The sequence below is a fragment of the Eubalaena glacialis genome, chromosome 6 (genome assembly GCF_028564815.1).
Source record: "Eubalaena glacialis isolate mEubGla1 chromosome 6, mEubGla1.1.hap2.+ XY, whole genome shotgun sequence".
Classification (NCBI taxonomy): Eukaryota; Metazoa; Chordata; class Mammalia; order Artiodactyla; family Balaenidae; genus Eubalaena; species Eubalaena glacialis.
In genome coordinates, this window is record NC_083721.1 from 11391773 (window position 1) to 11412953 (window position 21181).

At 38.3% G+C, this 21181-nt stretch overlaps 1 protein-coding gene across 4 annotated transcripts in view; it reads right to left on the bottom strand.

Annotated features, from left to right (window-relative positions):
• Window positions 1-21181, bottom strand: part of ITSN1 (intersectin 1) — a 219550-nt gene that overhangs the window by 80478 nt on the left and 117891 nt on the right. For all 4 annotated transcript variants that reach the window (XM_061193965.1, XM_061193962.1, XM_061193964.1 and 1 more), the window contains 3 exons: window positions 6215-6342; window positions 3032-3261; window positions 1073-1194 (listed from right to left, as the gene is read on the bottom strand). In XM_061193965.1, the coding sequence (XP_061049948.1) occupies window positions 1073-1194; window positions 3032-3261; window positions 6215-6342 (480 nt within the window). The remainder of the gene's footprint in view (window positions 1-1072; window positions 1195-3031; window positions 3262-6214; window positions 6343-21181) is intronic.

Here is a 21181-nt window from a genome sequence, read left to right on the forward strand (position 1 = left end):
TTTCGTTATTGTTAAGGAGATGTTGACTTTGAAAAATTCTGGAGCATTGGGCACGACTCCCTTATTTCCAGCGCGTAAGAACTAGAGAAAAAGGTATCAGAAAATAAGGGGAGAAGGGACTGAGTTCTTTGAGGACCAAACATACTGTTCTTTCTATATATTTTGGCCCATGAAAGATCACATACTCTAAATACAGATACGATGCATAAATGGAAGATGAATGCATGAGTAATTACAGTGACTGCATGACACCCTTTTATACTTCAAAGACATGGGTCCTAGTATGGGAAGTGTGTTTGCCTCAATTCTTAACTTTCATAGTTCTTAAAAAAAATTCTGAACCATTTCCATATTAAAAAGAAAAAAAAAAAAGCCAACAGTAATGCAAAGCTTAACCAGTTCTAAGACTTACGTTAATAACTGGATTGAGGAACTACTATTTTCTTTTAGGAAATAATTTAGGTCAACCACATTGCTTTATTCTTTCTTAAACTGGTTACTATAGTTTTAGTTACAATCATAAGATTATTATTATTATACTTAAACAAGCTGTAACAAGCAAAGTTCTAAACTCTTTCATCTGTTCATTTATAGAGCAGGAAAGCAGGTTAACTGTATTTAATTCATTACTCTTCACACAATTCAAAGTTTACACAAAGGGAAAAAAAGATGCTTTGACCCAAAGATAGAAAAATTATCAGTGGCAACTATGAAAATGATGATCAAGCATTTTGCATTTAAAACTATTTCTGAAAGACCACTTTTAATATTTAAGTAGTAATCTAAACTCTAAAATTACCAGAGCTTTACAGATTTAAAATTATGCAAGGCTATGTTAAGAACCCATTTTCTTTAACAATTCTATTTTAAAGTGATGCTGGGATACGTTTTTAAGTGCCAACTTTCATTCTAATAGAAAAGGAAGAAGAGTGAGGCTATACTTCAAAAACTCAAATGCTGGATTACTGGATTTCACACTCACCAACCATTTTACAATTGTGAAATAAAGTACAAAAAGAGGACAGATGCTAACCATCAATGGAAACCACGCTTTCGCTGGAGTCTTTCTTACCATGACTATATCTCCTGGCTGGATCGTGATTTCATCGTGACTTCTGGACTCAAAGGGATAGAGTGCTCGGTAATACACCACTTTTACATTCTCCTGTGCAGAAATGCTAAGTGGGCCTTTTTCTGTTTACGAGGAAAGAAGGAGAAGGTAACAAAAATAAAATGTTACACGGAACACAAATGCATGACACAAGCCAAATTACAGACATCTATCTCCTCTGCTGCCTATCTTAACATCTGAACAATTTCCATCTACTCAAGGAATTTCTGGAACACATAGTGAGGATGTGTTTGGTTCTGAAACCAAAGGAGAGCCAAATCTGATGTCAGCAACTAGAACCCATCAGAGAGGTCATTAGTGGACGCTATACCAAGGTCATCCCAGTGCCGAGTGCAGTGAGGCTGCCTGAAGTCCCCGTTCTCTGCTCCCTGGCTTAGGCGTCAGCAGTGCGCATCTATAAAGCATCCAGACCTCTTTCCCCCATGCAGGGTGTCTAGCACGATGCAGTGGTTCGAATGTGACGCAAATTTGAAACAGCCAACTCATAGGGGAGGGGGCAAAGAAGCACAACTTTAACTTTCCATATTAAGAGACATGGAAAGGTTGATGTTTTAGGCCCTCAATGTGGTCATGTAAAACATAAGTGCTGATTTCACCAAGAACCGTTCTCATTGATCATTCAATCGTAATTCCTGGTGAATTACAAGTCCTAGAGAAAAAAATGAACCAAGGACAGACCCTAGATGAAAATAATGTAGCTTTTCAATGAAGTAAAATTTTTTAAAATGCACATGAGCAGAGGATATTGTGGACCCTGATTAATAACTACTCACAGCCCTCTGAACCGTTTTACCCAAGAGCTGCAAGTATTTTGATACACACCTATTTTCTCTGAAAAGCCGTGACAGTACTATCTTTGTGTCATCTTGAACTGAATGATGTGCATAATTTCCCACTGACCAAAGGAGAAAAAAAATCCTCATTTTATACCAAGAGGACGCATAAGGAACTTAATATCAAGTCATGGTGAAATAATTTTCAGATCAAAAAAAAAGATTAAAACATATATTTTGTCCTCGTATGGCACAGGCTCCTGTGTGGATCTGATGGCTTGCCAGTCTTTCTCCCTGGACTGCATGCATCTTGAGGCAGGGAGGGTGTCGGTCAACTCTGAACCCTCACTCCCATCCCTGCCCGCTGTGCAAACAGGAAACAAACATTTGTCATTTGCCAAACAAAGGAAAAGGCCATCACTTTCCTCAGCTGAGTGTTATCTCCTAAGCTTTACAATATCGTACAGCCACAAGAGAGTTCAAAAAAATACATTCTACTTTGCATCTGATAAAAGGGATAACGTTTTCTAGCTATTTCAAAGTCTTTCATTTATCGTTATTTATAAAGACGTTAACTTATGTTCAAAGGGCAAAAATAAAAAGTTTCAAAAGGTAAGAACACAGCTGTACGCAGTGCAGACTAAGGACAGTGAATGTCACGTCACTATAGGCAAGGGGAAGAAGCGCCACTTCCTGCTGCTGAGACAGCTCTGAAATTCCCAGAGAAAATAACAAACCAGAGAAGCAGGAAGGGTTATGACCTCCATTTGGAATACAGGTGTATGAATGGGGCTTGCCAATGAAACTTCATGCCACTGTCGTCTGCAAAAGACTTCTGGATGCCAAAGGTTGGCACGGTGCGGGGAGAACTAAACAGACATCTGATGATGCTAGAAGATGAACAGCTGCACTGTCCAAAAAAAGACACTGATGTTCTCATCGTGATGAACACAGCCGAGATAGAGCCTGATTAGACATGAATATTTCCCAAGAGGATCTGGGAGAACAGGACTTTTTTTTTTTTTTAATTTTTATTTTATATTGGGGTATAGTTGATTTACGATGTTGTGTTAGTTTCAGGTGTAGAAAAGGACTTATTTGCTCGAATAATTTTGGCCTCTCATACCTGCGGTGGACCAGGGTGCTTGGACAGCTGGCTTAGCTGGCTCTTGTTGTTGAAGGAAAAGCCGACTCAGCTTGTCTTGCATTTCCTGTTTGCCCTTTTCCTCACTGTCCTTCTTTCTGACACTCTCTTCCCTTTTGAGTTTTTCCTCCTCGTGGGGTTTTCTTGGCCGCTGATGCTCATCTTCTTGTTGCACGTGCTCCAGCCACTGCTGGCCCCGTTCCTGAGCTCGTCTGTCAACAAAATGCCTGATTACAGCAGGGAAGCAACTCCAAGTTAACACTGCTGTGTGGCCCCTTTGCACAAAGAGCTCCGTCTAGTCAATGGGATGCTGAACACCAAGGGATATTGTTCTTCAGATGGAGGGATCTGAATCAATGAAACAGAGGCTCTCAGGGCTCCCTTTCTGAGTGAGATGAAATCACATGATTGAGAAAAACACAGAAAGAAAATTCCTGATGTAGCTAGCTTATAAAAGGATTAGAAAAATCACAAAAATACTTCTCGATTTTAAAACTGGCATATAATTGCAAAGAAAAATAAAAGCCATAAAACACAGGAACATAACTTCCATGAAGAGAAAGTATACCCAGCACTGCAAATGAAATATTGCTTAAAGAAGTCCATGAACAATTAGATCACTGAGGGGACACACCGTATGTACACGCACACAAGTAGCTCCCCAGAACTGAAGCGGAAACCAACAGGTTATTTTGAACCCTTGAGGTAGTAACCATCCCTTACTAAGCAACAGTTTCTATATATTTTACTGAATTCGACTACTTTGTTTTTCAAACTAGCTGACACAAAGAGATAAAGTGCAATTAAATATAGGCCTTGAAAAATATGATGGCCTCAACCTGAAATCCATAGGAAAAGATTGGGGATGATTTTTCCCTCTTTTCATAACATTTTAGAAAATCAGAAAACACTTTAAATGATCACACTTTAAATGAAACTAACGTGGGACTTCCCTGGTGGCACAGTGGGTAAGACTCTGCACTCCCAATGCAGGGGCCTGGGTTTGACCCCTGGGCAGGGAACTAGATCCCACAGGCATGCCGCAACTAAGAGTTTGCATGCCACAGCTAAGGAGCCCACCTGCTGCAACTAAGGAGCCCATGTGCTGCAACTAAGACCCGGTGCAACCAAATAAAGAAACTAATGTGCAATAATAAATGATACCATGTTAATAATAACTAGTCCTCCACATTTGTTAACTACTTTAACCCTCACACTAGGTAGGTAGGTCCTATCATTATCATCCAAATTTTACAGATGAAAATGAGGCAGAGGGAGTGAATCACTTGTCCAAGGTCACACAGCCACACCAGCTTGGGGACCACTTCAGGCAGCCTGGTTCTAAAGTCTACAGCATGAATCACTAGCCTGTGACATGGCCAACGCACAAAGGTCATCTCCTGGAATGAGGAAACTGCCAAGGGAACATGATATAAACAAATAAAACTTTTATTCTCCATTTAAAAAATATTATATTTATTTCTACTCTGTAGAAACGTGAAGCTTCAGTGCAGTAGAATTCTTTTCAATTTAAATCAAGCATTTCACTTACAATTTTCAAAACATCTTTTAAGAAAGCACAAAAGACATTTTTTGGAGGGGTAGGAATGTTAATTGTTATTCATAACAACAAATAAAATTTGCTTAACATATTCCACCAATAAAGGCCACCATTTATAAGAGCATATAACCACGTAATTCCTGAAGTTAAATTTTGGGTGCTATTTATCATACAATTGTAAGCAGAAAATTTAAACTTTTATATTATGACACTGTATGTGTATTTCTACTCTGTAGGAATGTGGAACTTCGGTGCAGTGTATTGTGAATAATAAACTTTGAAGATAAGAAAGTGATGGAGTTAATCAACATATCCAAGGAATTAATCCCTGGGACAAAATCCTAGACCTACCTCCTTCCACCAAGAGAACCATAAAATAGTCCTCTAAATTGGTTTGAAACCCTACCTACCCACTGGCATGATAAAAAAACCCAAAACACCAAATGCAAAATACAATATGTACCCATAATAAAAAGTGCTGCAAAAGTGCACCCTGGGGACTTCCCCAGTGGTCCAGTGGTAAAGAATCCATCTTCCAATGCAGGGGACTCGGATTTGATCCCTGGTTGGGGAACAAAGATCCCACATGCCGTGGGGCAACTAAGCCCACATGCCACAACTACTGAGCCCGCTCGCCTCAATTAGAGAGCCCACATGCTGCAAACTACAGAGCCCATGTGCTCTGGACCCCGCGCGCCACAACTAGAGAAAAGCACATGCACCGCAATGAAGATCCCACATGCCACAACTAAGACCTGATGCAGCCAAAAATTAAATTTAAATAAATAAATAAATATTAAAAAAAAAAAAAAATGTGCACCCTGGCAGTTAAACTGAGCTCAGCCCAGTAAAATCAGTGACTTGCCTAAAGTATGAGTTTCTTCATCTTTTTAGTCTAATTTCAATAACCAATTTTTATAATTTACACTATATCATTGGGGTATTTGGTCACTTTTGTTTCTTGGGAGTCTAAAATCAATTTGTAGTTTAAAAAGCAAATATCCAATAACAAAATCAGACACACCAAAAGTGAAACAATAAATTTCTACAATTTACTACGAAAGGTTACAAATAAAAATAAAAGACTACAGACACAAATATTCAAACAAAAATGTGTCTGTGTCCTAAGCAGCAGCAGCAACAGCAAATTTTCTCCTTTTGTACTCAAGTTTCATTTGCAGTTGAAAAAAAAGAAGAAAGAAGATGGCGTGGTATACTGTCTGTCTCACTGGAGAAACCCTGTGTGGCCACTGAGCTCAGGGACTTTGATTTCAAACCCAGGACTCTGATGGCCACTGTTATTAAAAGGCTGTGAACTGGAAACGTATTTTGGTCATTGGCATGCAAATGAGCATACCAAGTGTCCCAATTTCTTGTATAATTCCATTTATCTACATAGTCGTAGCCTGAGAGAGCTCTGGGCACCAACCAAAAACTTTGGGGGGTACTTATACATGCAAAGATTTATATATACATGTGCCCACACACACATTAAAGACTGAAGGCTCTTTCTGGTGCAGTAAGAACTTGGAGAAGCCCGGCAAAGAATAGTAAATACTCAAAGTTCCTTCCAGAAGGGTCCACAATCCACTGAAAAGACTCACCTTTGGGCTTCTCCTTTTTGTTTTTCTAATTCTATGATCTTTCGCTCTTGTTCTTTCTGTTTCAGTCGTTCAGCCTCTATGGACTTCTGTTTCTGTAGCTGCTGCTTATTATGTATTTCTCTTAGTTCCTATAAATGATCAAGAAACAGTTCATGTAATGACATGCGCTGATAGACATTTCCACTGTTTATCAGCATGCAACATTTCATAGTGGGGAAGCCTAGACACGTAGGAGATAATACTTCAGGTTTGAAAAACGTTACCTTGGAAAACTAAAATCACTCTACATTTTGACATGACTGATCTCCAGAAGCTGTTTGAGATCATATTTTAGTGAGGCATAACACATGCACCATGGTCCATGAGGTGCTTTAGAAGGAGCTTGCTAGGGACGAGCATTAGAAAAACTATACTGCTCAGGACTCAGCAACAGTAATGGAACTCAACCAATTTTGAGACATGGTGATGATCATGAATGGAATCTTAAGATTCTTTTGATAATAATCAACACCAACCTCCACTGGCTTTGAAGATGTACACACTTCTTCATACACTCGCTCCACTAAACCATTACAACCTCACCTCCTTCTTATGACACGCTGCTTTGAAACAAAACGACATCCCTCTCCTCCACAACTTTGAGTCTCCCCCCAGGGTATATTTTTCTTCGAATCAGACCTCTTCCGAAGCATCTTTTCTTATTAAAACCATGTGTGAAGCTGTCAGCTGCCACAAACTAAGCCAGCCGTCAGATGGAAAGTAAAAAGCTATAATTTGATTATCACTTTGGATCCGATTTCCTCATTTGATACTAACACAGGAATAACAGTAATTTCCTTAGCATGCTACTGAAAATAAAGTGTATTTTATGATATTTGAAGTACTCAAGTCAGAAGTTTAAACACCCAAAAATATGAAGAACAAAGAAATGCCTGTTGGTGAGGGAAAACCCTCTGATTCCATAGGAATCAAATGGTCGCTAACAGATTCAGTCACCAAATCTCTTCTTACTTGTGTCAACAATAAATCAGACAAGTCAAAGTGTTCAGGAGAACCAAGAGTAAAGTTCCAGTTGACTTCTTGGTCTGGCTAACTAGGCGGGCAGCCAAGGGGTCTATCTGGTGAGATTTAAGAACTAAGGCCTGCCCTGTCTTCTCTTGATTTGCTCACTGGTAAGTCCAGATGGGTAGGTTTCTTCCTGCCTTATTTCTACCTTTAGATTTCATTCACAGATCAGACGTCAAAGGTAGAGAGATTGTCTGAAGAATTTCAGCATTAAAATGCACTTATTCCTAGAGAAAAGCCCTAAGAGTGAGGTTAACCTTTTCCTACTAGCTAGACCGTTCTTAAGACAAAGTTAGAATGTATGTAACAAGCATTCTGTATACCATAAGTGACATTGAGAGGTCCTAAAAGGGATCAATGCGATACGAGAAAAAGTTTAACTGGAGATCAGAAGGTTAGGGGGAGCAGGTACTGGGCAAGGAGGAAGAACTGGAGAGAAGGAGGCACTTGAAGAGGGGGAAGGAAGGAAAGAAGGAAGGGGCTTCAGTAGAGAACCCAGCAGATGAGCCTGGGAATAACCAGACAGGATGCAGCAGGAGGACACAATTTTGTAAGGCACAAATTGAAGGACTATTCCCTGTGGCTGCAGCCATGGGCATGTGACTTCCAAATTATGAAGGGTACTTGAGACAGGAGTTTAGCTATAGAGGGGCCATGGAAGGCCAAGAATGGAAACTGGAACATAATGATGACGCCTTGGTCTGTTTACAGTTCTAAGAGACAAAAATCAACATCAGGAAAAAAGAATTCCATTTTTTATCATCTTTCTCACTGCTATACCATGGGATGTAAAACTTTAACATGCTAAAAGTTCAGCAGTATTGCTTTTCATAGTAATTTGGAATCAAGCATAAATAGTAATCTCTAAAAACATGAATAAAAAATCTGGTTAATATTTGGGATTTGATATTTCAGAGACAAATGGAAAATAAGGGTCAATTTCTGTTAGAGTTATTTGCACTCTTGGTTCAAGTTAATATCTCTACGTGAAAAAGAAAACTGCAGTGGAATGCTATTAATCGAAAACTCTATATGTCCTAAGAGAGGAAGCCTAAAGTTAGCCTCTGCATAGACAGGGATGGCCCACTCTGTCACTGACCCAATGGCTGAGACCCTTTAAAAAGAAGGGTAAGAAGTGATGAAAATTTACTTTTTTTCTATTTTCAAATTTCATCTTCAACTGCACAAAATTCTCAAATAGGTTCAGAAAAATAATTTATGGCAACAGACTATAACTAAAAGGTACTGAACTGGGAACAAAGATACCAGGATTTTAATCTCAGGTCCCTGATATGCACCACAAGGTAAATCAGAGTAGACAATCTTTAGTTTTTGTTTGTTTGTTTTTTAGTTTTAAGATCTGTTAAATTGTTAGACATTGTTCATCACCATAAAAATTTTTTTTTGTTTGTTTGTTTTTGTTTTTGTTTTAATTAATTAATTTATTTATTTATTTTTGGCTGTGTTGGGTCTTCGTTTCTGTGCGAGGGCTTTCTCTAGTTGCGGCGAGCGGGGGCCACTCCTCATCGCAGTGCGCGGGCCTCTCACTATCGCGGCCTCTCTTCTTGCGGAGCACAGGCTCCAGACGCGCAGGCTCAGCAGTTGTGGCTCACGGGCCCAGTTGCTCCGCGGCATGTGGGATCCTCCCAGACCAGGGATCGAACCCGTGTCCCCTGCATTGGCAGGCAGACTCTCAACCACTGCGCCACCAGGGAAGCCCATCACCATAAAAATTTATTCTCTATTTACCTGTGTCTCTTTTATTTAGGATTTTATTCTTATTACATAAACTAAAAAGGTATAACCAGTAAGCAAAATAATTCTAAGCTGAAATTAAATACAAAAGAGTACGAAATGACAGAGTAGGGGACTTGTCTGGTGGCGCAGTGGTTAAGAATCCACCTGCCAATGCAGGGGACACGGGTTCGAGCCCTGGTCCAGGAAGATCCCATACGCCGTGGAGCAACTAAGCCCGTGCGCCACAACTACTGAGCCCGCGCACCTAGAGCCTGTGCTCCGCAACAAGAGAAGCCACTGCAATGAGAAGCCTGTGCACCACAACAAAGAGTAGCTCTTCACAACTAGAGAAAGCCCACGTGCAGCAACGAAGACCCAGCTCAGCCATAAATAAATAAATAGTTAAAAAAAAAAAAAAAGAAATGACAGAGGAGGAACCTGATTGCATATTAAAACAGAAAAATTCTTACTTCATCCAGGAAAAATGTATTTTAGGCATAGTGATATTCAAAACACTTAACAACACGTACTTACTGCACAAGCGCTGGCCAGTTAGAATGGACGCCGGCCATGATGTACCAATGCATCAGGTAGACCGGGGCACAAATGAAGATTTTTCATTTTAACAAAGAATTATACTGCATATTTCCTTTCTATATTGGGCTCTAGTAATTGGATATTAATTTATAGATCAATAATTACCAGATACAAAGTCAAGACAGATGGAAATAAAGCTAGCAACATATTATGAGGGACTATAAAATGAAAAGCAATAAGAAATAAACTTAAAGAATCTATAGGAAAAAATCACGCTAATGAGAGTTTGAAAACAATTTTTAAATGTTTCAAATACATGAAGGAAGATATTTAAAAAAATTTAAAGCACATTTATTTTTGAGTATAAGAGAATTAGAGGATAAGCTGAACCTATCTTTGGAACTGTCTAAATAAGCTGCAGCTTCAAGTACCTCCAAGGAAATGGAGCTTGCAGGAGCCATAAAATAACAGATGTCAAATGAGGTAACAGAAGGCTCTGACATCTTATGATCCAGATTTGAAGACTGCAAAATTTTTCTGTCATTTCCTTCATCCAAGTCAAATACTGCTGAGATACACAATCAAGTGTAAGAAAATCAAGATGCTATGAATAGGAAGGCATTCTGGGTTTTCCTCTCTTTCCTTGGACTTGGGAGTTTAAGACGGCATGAACCAAAATTAGCAGAAAATGTAAGATTCCTCAGTTGATTACTTTTTTTTTTTTAAAAAGCTGAACTTCTGAGACAGCAATCTATAGAATGAAGGAATATAAACTAAAAACTAGCTAACAACTTGCTTTTCTGTGCATGACAAGGAGCAACGAGTCCTTTCACATGGGAGCTGAGGGTTGCCCTGTTCCTTCATTCCTTTTCAATACCATTTAAGAAATTCAAGTATAAGTATAGTTATTTACAAGTTGCCTTTTAATTCTTTCAGGGAAAACATTTTTCAGGTGACAAATAAATCTGGTGTTTTATTAAATTTTTTATTTACTTAGGAAATGAGAGAACTATTGGGAGAAGTAGCTAAGAAAAACTTCCCCACACAAATCGTATCAACTCTCCTGGTGATCAGCCTGATGTAAGTGACCCTGCAAATTCTGCTAAATCTTGTCACAGTTATTTCTCTATTATAACTAAGATAAACAGAACAAATAAGAAATTACTGCCATTCAAAACTCAGTATCTCACTTGTAGCTCTTCCTCAAATTAACTTACTTTTTTCTAAAATAAGTAACTCTACAGTCACATATTTATTTATTGGCTGGATATTTATCTAGCAATATGGTATTGAGTGTACAACTTTGTTGACCTTTCTTCTGAGTTCTACTCAAGGGTATATGTTTTACACTAGATATAGTGAACAATAGCTTAATATTAACTCCTAATAAAGTATGGTGACTTTCTTAATAAATAAGAAATAAGCATGCATTCAATAAGTTTTAGCTACAAATAAATATATAGGAAAAATAAAACTCCTATAAAATGCGTAGTATATATAAATTAAAATAAGATTTTTTTCACCAATAATATCTATAGAATTCTAAGATAAAGCAAAGTTTCTTATCCAGGGTCTATGAAAAAGCTTTGGCTCTGTGAACACTATGAAATTACATGCAAACTGGGGTATACTGGCATTTTTCTTGCTGAGAAGGCACATAGCTTTTATTTGACTCTCAAAGGGGTGTTGGATCAAACACAGATTATAAACCACAATAAGAAAATGACTGGCAAATAAAGATTCTGTCTTATATTAGTTAAGATTAATGAAAATCAGCTTGCTTTTAAATTTCTTCCTTCAACCAAGGGGGAAAAGTCACTTACTTCCCCTAAGAAATTAAGATATTTGCACCATAAAACATCTTTGGACATCCTGTGGCATACAGCCAAAGTATTTCAAAAGCAATATGCTTCACAAATTGAATACTCAAGAAGATCCAATTTTTTGCCCTGAGAAATATGGCTCACTTTAAAGTTTACTAAAGACAGTTCTTCTATTGCTATGCAAGTGGCACAGAATCACTTAATTAAAAAATTGTGACTGTTTCTCCTTCATTTGGTTTTAGAAACACTCAAAAATAAATGTATTATGTGAAGTGATATTACATAAAATATAAAGAAGTATCCACCTGGGGTTCAAGATGGCGGAGTAGAAGGACGTGCGCTCACTCCCTCTTGCTAGAGCACGGGAATCACAACTAACTGCTGAACAATCATCAACAGGAAGACACTGGAACTCACCAAAAAAGATACCTCACATCCAAAGACAAAGGAGAAGCCGCAATGAGACGGTAGGAGGGGAGCAATCACAATAAAATCAAATCCAATGACCGCTGGGTGGGTGACTCACAAACTGGAGAACACTTATACCACAGAAGTCCACCCACTGGAGTGAAGGTTCTGAGCCCCAGGTCAGGCTTCCCAACCTGGGGGTCTGGCAACGGGAGGAGGAATTCCTAGAGAATCAGACTTTGAAGGCTAGAGGGATTTGATTGCAGGACTTCAACAGGACTGGGGGAAACAGAGACTCCACTCTTGGAGGGCACACACAAAGTAGTGTGCATATCAGGACCAAGGGGGAAGGAGCAGTGACCCCACAGGAGACTGAACCAGACCTACCTACTAGTGTTGGAGGGTCTCCTGCAGAGGCTGGGGGTGGCTGTGGCTCACCCCGGGGACAAGGACACTGGCAGCAGAAGTTCTGGGAAGTACTCCTTGGCATGAGCCCTCCCGGAGTCTGCCATTAGCCCCACCAAAGAGCCTGTAGGCTCCAGCGCTGGGTTGCCTCAGGCCAAACAACCAACAGGGAGGGAACTCAGCCCCACGCATCAGCAGAAAAGCAGATTAAAGTTTTACTGAGCTCTGCCTACCAGAGCAACACCCAGCTCTACCCACCACCAGTCGCTCCCATCAGGAAGCCTGCACAAGACTCTTAGATAGCCTCATCCACCAGAGGGCAGACAGCAGAAGCATGAAGAACTACAATCCTGCAGCCTGTGGAACGAAAACCACATTCACAGAAAGACAGACAAAATGAAAAGCCAGAGGACTATGTACCAGATGAAGGAACAAGATAAAACCCCAGAAAAACAACTAAATGAAGTGGAGATAGGCAACCTTCCAGAAAAAGAATTCAGAATAATGATAGTGAAGATGATCCAGAACCTCGGAAAAAGAATGGAGGCGAAGATTGAGAAGATGCAAGAAATCTTTAACAAAGACCTAGAAGAATTAAAGAACAAACAAACAGAGATGAACAATACAAAAACTGAAATGAAAAATACACTAGAAGGAATCAATAGCAGAATAACTGAGGAAGAACGGATAAGTGACCTGGAAGACAGAATGGTGGAATACACTGCCGCGGAACAGAATAAAGAAAAAAGAATGAAAAGAAATGATGACAGCCTAGGAGACCTCTGTGATAACATTAAACGCACCAACATTCACATTACAGGGGCCCCAGAAGGAGAAGAGAGAGAGAAAGGACCCCAGAAAATATTTGAAGACATTATAGTCGAAAACGTCCCTACCTTGGAAGAGGAAATAGCCGCTCAAGCCCAGGAAGCGCAGAGAGTCCCAGGCAGGATAAACCGAAGGAGAAACACGCTGAGACACATAGTAATCAAATTGACAAAAATTAAAGACAAAGAAAAAGTATTAAAAGCAACAAGGGAAAAACGACAAATAACATACAAAGGAACTCCCATAAGGTTAACAGCTGATTTCTCAGCAGAAATTCTACAAGCCAGAAGGGAGTGGCACGATATATTTAAAGTGATGAAAGGGAAGAACCTACAACCAAGATTACTCTACCCAGCAAGGATCTCATTCAGATTCGATGGTGAAATCAAAAGCTTTACAGATAAGCAAAAGCTAAGAGAATTCAGCCCACCAAACCAGCTCTACAACAAATGCTAAAGGAACTTCTCTAAGTGGGAAACACAAGAGAAGAAAAGGACCTACAAAAACAAACCCAAAACAATTAAGAAAATGGTCATAGGAACATACATATCGATAATTACCTTAAACGTTAATGGATTAAATGCTCCAACCAAAAGACACGGGCTCGCTGAATGGATACAAAAATAAGACCCATATATATGCTGTCTATAAGAGACCCACTTCAGGCCTAGGGACACATACGACTGAGAGTGAAGGGATGGAAAAAGATATTCCATGCAAATGGAAATCAAAAGAAAGCTGGAGTAGCAATACTCATATCAGATAAAATAGACTTTAAAATAAAGAATGTTACAAGAAACAAGGAAGGACACTACATAATGATCAAGGGATCAATCCAAGAAGAAGATATAACAATTATAAATATATATGCACCCAACCTAGGAGCACCTTAATACATAAGGCAACCGCTAACAGCTCTAAAAGAGGAAATTGAAAGTAACACAATAATAGTGGGGGACTTCAACACCCCACTTTCACCAGTGGACAGATCATCCAAACAGAAAATTAATAAGGAAACACAAGCTTTAAATGACACAATAGACCAGATAGATTTCATTGATATTTATAGGACATTCCATCCAAAGACAGCAGATTACACTTTCTTCTCAAGTGCACACAGAACTTTCTCCAGGATAGAGCACATCTTGGGTCACAAATCAAGCCTCAGTAAATTTAAGAAAACTGAAATCATATCAAGCATCTTTTCTGACCACAACGCTATGAGATTAGAAATCAATTACAGGGAAAAAAACGTAAAAAACACAAACACATGGAGGCTAAACAATATGTTACTAAATAACCAAGAGATCACTGAAGAAATCAAAGAGGAAATAAAAAAATACCTAGAGACAAATGACATTGAAAACACGATGATTCAAAACCTATGGGATGCAGCAAAAACAGTTCTAAGAGGGAAGTTCATAGCAATACAATCCTACCTCAAGAAACAAGAAAAATCTCAAATAAACAATCTAACCTTACATCTAAAGGAACTAGAGAAAGAAGAACAAACAAAACCCAAAGTTAGCAGAAGGAAAGAAATCATAAAGATCAGAGCAGAAATAAATGAAATAAAAACAAAGAAAACAATAGCAAAGAAAACAATAACAAAGAAAACAATAGCAAAGAAAACAATAGCAATAAAACTAAAAGATGGTTCTTTGAGAAGATAAGCAAAATTGATCAACCTTTAGCCAGACTCATCAAGAAAAAGAGGGAGAGGACTCAAATCAACAAAATTAGAAATGAAAAAGGAGAAGTTACAATGGATACCACAGAAATACAAAGCATCCTAAGAGACTACTACAAGCAACTCTATGCCAATAAAATGGACAACCTGGAAGAAATGGACAAATTCTTAGAAAGGTATAACCTCTGAGACTGAACCAGGAAGAAATAGAAAATATGAACAGACCAATCACAAGTAATGAAACTGTGATTAAAAATCTTCCAACAAACAAAAGTCCAGGACCAGATGGCTTCACAGTGAATTCTATCAAACATTTAGAGAAGAGCTAACACCCATCCTTCTCAAACTCCTCCAAAAAATTGCAGAGGATGGAACACTCCCAAACTCTACCAGGCCACCATCACCCTGATACCAAAACCAGACAAAGATACTACAAAAAAAGAAAACTACAGACCAATATCACTGATGAATATAGATGCAAAAATCCTCAACAATATACTAGCAGTCAGAATCCAACAACACATTAAAAGGATGATACACTATGATCAAGTGGGATTTATCCCAGGGATGCAAGGATTCTTCAACATACACAAATCAATCAATGTAATACACCATATTAACAAATTGAAGAATAAAAACCATATGATCATCTCAATAGATGCAGAAGCACTTCTGAGAAAATTCAACACCCATTTATGATAAAAACTCTCCAGAAAGTGGGCATAGAGGGAACATACCTCAACGTCATAAAGGTCATATACGACAAACCCACAGCAAACATCATTCTCAATGGTGAAAAACTGAAAGCATTTCCTCTAAGATCAGGAACAAGACAAGGATATCCAGTCTCGCCACTATCATTCAACATAGTTTTGGAAGTCCTAGCCATGGCAATCAGAGAAGAAAAAGAAATAAAAGGAATACAAATTGGAAAAGAAGAAGTAAAACTGTCACTGTTTGCAGATGACATGATACTATACATAGAGAATCCTAAAGATGCCACCAGAAAACTACTAGAGCTAATCAATGAATATGGTAAAGTTGTAGGATACAAAATTAATGCACAGAAATTTCTTGCATTCCTATACACTAACAATGAAAGGTCAGAAAGAGAAATTAAGGAAACAATCCCATTCACAATTGCAACAAAAAGAATAAAATACCTAGGAATAAACCTACCTAAGGAGGTAAAAGACCTGTACTCAGAAAACTGTAAGACACTGATGAAAGAAATCAAAGATGACACAAACGGATGGAGAGATATACCATGTTCTTGCATGGGAAGAATCAACACTGTCAGAATGACTATACCAAAGCAATCTGCAGATTCAATGTGCAATCCCTATCAAGTTACCAGTGGCATTTTTTACATAACTAGAACAAAAAAATCTTAAAATTTGTATGGAGACACAAGAGACCCCGAATAGCCAAAGCAATCTTGAGGGGAAAAAAACAGAGCTGGAGGAATCAGACTCCCTGACTTCAGACTACACTACAAAGCTACAGTAATCAAGACAATATGGTACTGGCAAAAAATCAGAAATATAGATCAATGGAACAGGATAGAAAGCCCAGAGATAAACCCATGCACCTATGGTCAACTAATCTATGACAAAGGAAGCAAGGATATACAATGGAGAAAAGACAGCCTCTTCAGTAAGTGGTGCTGAGAAAACTGGACAGCTACTTGTAAAAGAACGAAATCAGAACACTCCCTAACACCATACACAGAAATAAACTCAAAATGGATTAAAGACCTAAGTATATGGCTGGACACTATAAAACTCTTAGAGGAAAAGATAGGAAGAACACGCTTGGACATAAATCACAGCAAGATCTTTTTGACCCACCTCCTACAGTAATGGAAATTAAAACAAAAATAAACAATTGGGACCTAATGAAACTTAAATGCTTTTGCACAGTAAAGGAAACTATAAACAAAACGAAAAGACAACCCTCAGCATGGGAGAAAATATTTGCAAACCAATCAATGGACCAATGATTAATCTCCAAAATATATAAAGAGTTCATGCAGCTCAATATTAAAAAAACAAACACCCCAATCAAAAAATGGGCAAAAGACCTAAATAGACATTTCTCCAAAGAAGACATACAGATAGCCAAGAGGCACATGAAAAGCTGCTCAACATCACTAATTATTAGAGTAATGCAAATCAAAACTACAATGAGGTATCACCTCACACCAGTTAGAATGGGCATCATCAGAAAATCTACAAACAACAAATGCTGGAGAGGGTGTGGAGAAAAGGGAACCCTCTTGCACTATAGGTGGGAATGTAAATTGATACAGCCATTATGGAGAATAGTATGGAGGTTCCTTAAAAACTAAAAATAGAATTACCATATGACCCAGCAATTCCGCTACTGGGCACATACCCAAAGAAAACAATAATTCAAAAAGACACATGCACCCCAATGTTCATTGCAGCACTATTTACAATATCCAGGTCATGGAAGCAACCTAAATGCCCATCGACAGACGAATGGATAAAGAAGATGTGGTACATATATACAATGGAATATTACTCAGCCATAAAAAGGAATAAAACTGGGTCATTTGTAGAGACGTGGATGGCCCTAGAGACTGTCATACAGAGTGAAGTAAGTCAGAAACAGAAAAACAAATATCGTATATTAACACATATATGTGGAATCTAGAAAAATAGTATAGATGAACCGGTGTGCAAGGCAGAAATAGAGACACAGATGTACAGAACAAACGTATGGACACCAAGGGGGGAAAGTGAAGGGGGTGGTGGTGGGATGAATTGGGAGATTGGGATTGACATATATACACTAATATGTAAAAAATAGATAACTAATAAGAACCTGCTGTATAAAAGAATAATAATAAAATAAAATTCAAAAAAAAGAAGTATCCACCTGAACAATATGTATGGCTTTCCTTTTCATAAACATGACATTGCATAAAGGTTTGTGAAGAGAGAAAAAAAATGAACGAGCAATGGGGGGCGGTGGGGTGGGGGCTAAAAAAGACTAGCAGTTAATGAGAATATATTGCTAATTTGGTCATCTAACTTTTCTGAAGGATTACTCTGCTTCTGGTTTTTGCCTCACGCTATCTCTTGGAAAAGAAAGACAAAACCAAACATACCTTGATTAATTACTAGAAATTCATGAACTCAACACTATAACTCAAAATAAAACTGTGGAGGACACATCTCCTATTTACAACAGTCTTGGTACTGTTAATATTAAATGGACCTCTTAGGAAACTGATCTAGGTACCAGCAACAGAAATTTCAGGTGTTTGTTTTGTCTGGACCTAATATCTACAGAAAGTTAGAAGGAGAAGTGCTTTTATTTTTTTTCCCCACACTCCACCCAAGACACTCAGCTTGTATCTTTCCTGGCTTCCACAAAAAACTTCAATGAATGGCAGAAATCTCAAAGCCTCCAGACCCTTCTTGTCCCTGGGAGTCAGCTTGATAAAGGAAGAGTGCAATTGGCAGGTCCTTCTCTAAGCCTCTGTTTACTCATCTGCAAGACTTGGGAGGTAGTACCTGTCCTACCTACAGCAAAGGGAAGGTGCTATGAAGAGCAAACAAGTGAATCCATATGGAAGGAAATGCCTTGTAAACTGTCCCATTTCTATACAAATGTTAGGGGGAGAGGGGAAGTAACAGATTTTACAGGTAGGCGTGCTTTTGTATAAATAAACATCACTTTACTTCTCACCCAGGGATATTGTGTAGCACACAATAACAGAATTTTTAAAAGGACTTTTGAATCTTTAAATATAGTAACTTATCCCAATTAAGTGGTTGAGAAACAAATGGAAAGGTATTAAAGAAAGCCAATCAACAAACCCAACGAAGAGAGGGGAACTCCTATCTGTGTGGAAAAATCTGAAAAATGATCATTTCAAAAGAGAAATTTTACCCATATCAAGGTAGATTGATATTCCATTATTGCAAAATTAGAAAATGTATTCATTCTTGATGTAAGAAAAGTCAGAGGAGTATAAAAAAATATTGATTGGCTATTTAAATTCCGAAAAGGGGTATGCTAACATTTAAAAACATGCTTAAATGTTACTTCTAAATCTGGAGTCAGTATTCAACCAGATAGTAAGTCCAACTCCCCATGGCACAAGGCGGCAGTGAATGTATCGTTAAGTGCTATAGAAGAGCCAAAGAGGGATGAATTGGGCAGCGTGTATGTGCGTGTGTCTGTGAAGGGGTGAGGCGACAGGCGAACAAAAAACGGGAGAAGAACTAGAAAACCCTGTGCTTTCTGCAATAGAAGTAGCTAACTAAGAATCTTTTCCGATGTCTCCCAAGAGCCTTTGCTAGACACCCGTATATTCCCAGAAAGAGAAAATGGACTCCATTTTGTCCTGAAAAATCTGTGTTTTCCCCAAATGTCTCAACTTTATTTATAAAGCAATATCCCATTGTTTTAAATACATGTCATTCTAAAGGATAAAATTGTCAAGGGGTTTGGCTAAAGAAGAGAATTAAAAAAAAGAAAACATTTTTTTCAAAGACTGAGTTCTGCTTTTGTCCCTTTCCCAAATCACCTTTTGTTAAGTATTTTTGAAAACCCTCAAAAGAAAAACCCACACTATTACTAAAAAAACTCAACCAACCAACAAGCCTACTGGTATGGCACAGAATCTGATGTACAATGTCTGTTAACTATTTTGAGTCTTGGGAGTGTTCTAATTATTTTTCTACATTGAAGGAATCTGTGTAAAGTTTCCACAATCACAACAAGTACATTGAATGAGAGTTAGAGCATTTTATTCCTTCTGTGCAAAAGAGGTCTTTTCAAAAGGATCATAGAGGTAAAAATAAAATTTAATCTTGAACAAACCATGAAACAGCCAAACAATCTACTAACATAAGAAGCAACACTGTAATTTGAATTCACACTGATTTCTCTTCCTGTCTCTGCATCTCCTCTTTCTGTATCTTTTTCTTTCCTTCCTTGTTTCCCTTCGCATGCATTTTTTTCCTGACTTCTCATTCTGTTCTGCAGTTCCTTCTCCAGATCTTTTCTTTCTCCCCTGGTTGCTAAACATTTTGCCTTTCACTGCCTTCATAATGAATGAGGCTGCCATGAAAGCAAGTGTCTGAAACCAAGAGCATAAAAGCCTTAGTTAAGCCAAGAACCTTATTTACTATAACTGGCATTCTCATTTCAACAACAATTCTGTTCCTAGGAGCAATTTTTAGGACAGGTATCATTACAAGCAGAGTTTATATTTCTAACAGCCTCTTGTGTTCAATTTACAAAGCCTGGATTTCCCAAGTATATTAAGAAATATAATTCTTAATTCTGAATTAGTCCTAAATACATTTTTCTAAGAAATAAAATACTATCCCCTTTTGGAATAGTATACTATTAGTATACTATCTGATGATGAAAATTTGCACATCAACCCAAATAATGACTAAGGGTTGTCTTTCAAATTTTTGCAGCCACGTGGCAAATTCAATGATCTAAAATATGCTTGTTATAAAGACTACAGTACCTTATAAAGATACAGTACCTTATCCAGCTTGTAGTTCAGAGCTTTCATCACACGCACACACACACACACAATTTGTCAAGAGGAAAGATTCACCCATACTTCAATGATGTATAATAACTAATCATTATTAACTTTTACAAAAAAGGCTTAGCGCTTCATGGTAAATGCTGTCTTAGACACTAAGCACTCATCTGCATGGGGAAAACTGAAGCACAGAGCTGGGGATGGTTCACCATTCTTAGTGTGAGAAAGATGTGCATTGCCTGAGTAGGGCATGGAGACCTTTAGAAAGAAGTCTAAGTGGATGACGCAGCCCAGGAGAACTGCCAGGCACTACAACACGGCCTCCTGCATTGCCACTGACTGGAAGAAAGAAATGCTCCAATGTAAACGCCATTCATGTTAGGACCTGGCCAGCACACAGTGACTAGATGGGAACCAACAAGGACTCAACTTTCCAAAATGAAACACAACATCTAGCCTCTTTGCGTGGATTCTCTTTATTTGGCTGACAATGGAGCCCTGAAAACTATAAGCTGTACTTTACGTTGCTGCTCTGTATCATGGTGGTCATTAAAATATGGAACATTAAGCTATCAGGGCCAAGGAAAACTGTTACAGTAACTACTAACATTGCCAAAGGCAAGCGGTCAAACGCTGCTGTCTAAAAAGTCCCTACTGGTAATGGTATTTGACACTTGTTAGAGCCACAATTTTACACCTATAGCTAAGCACTGTAAATAAGAAAAATGACTATCAGAATGATTCTATGTGCCTAAAAGGCAGACAGGTTCTCCAAAAAATGTCGAGAGCTTTGATTTTCCTGTAAAACAAGGTAAAAAGAGAAAAGTCATAGATAAGTGATAATTTTATTTTTTTAATAAATTTATTTATTTATTTATTTTTATTTTTGGCTGCGTTGGGTCTTCGTTGCTGCACGCGGGCTTTCTCTA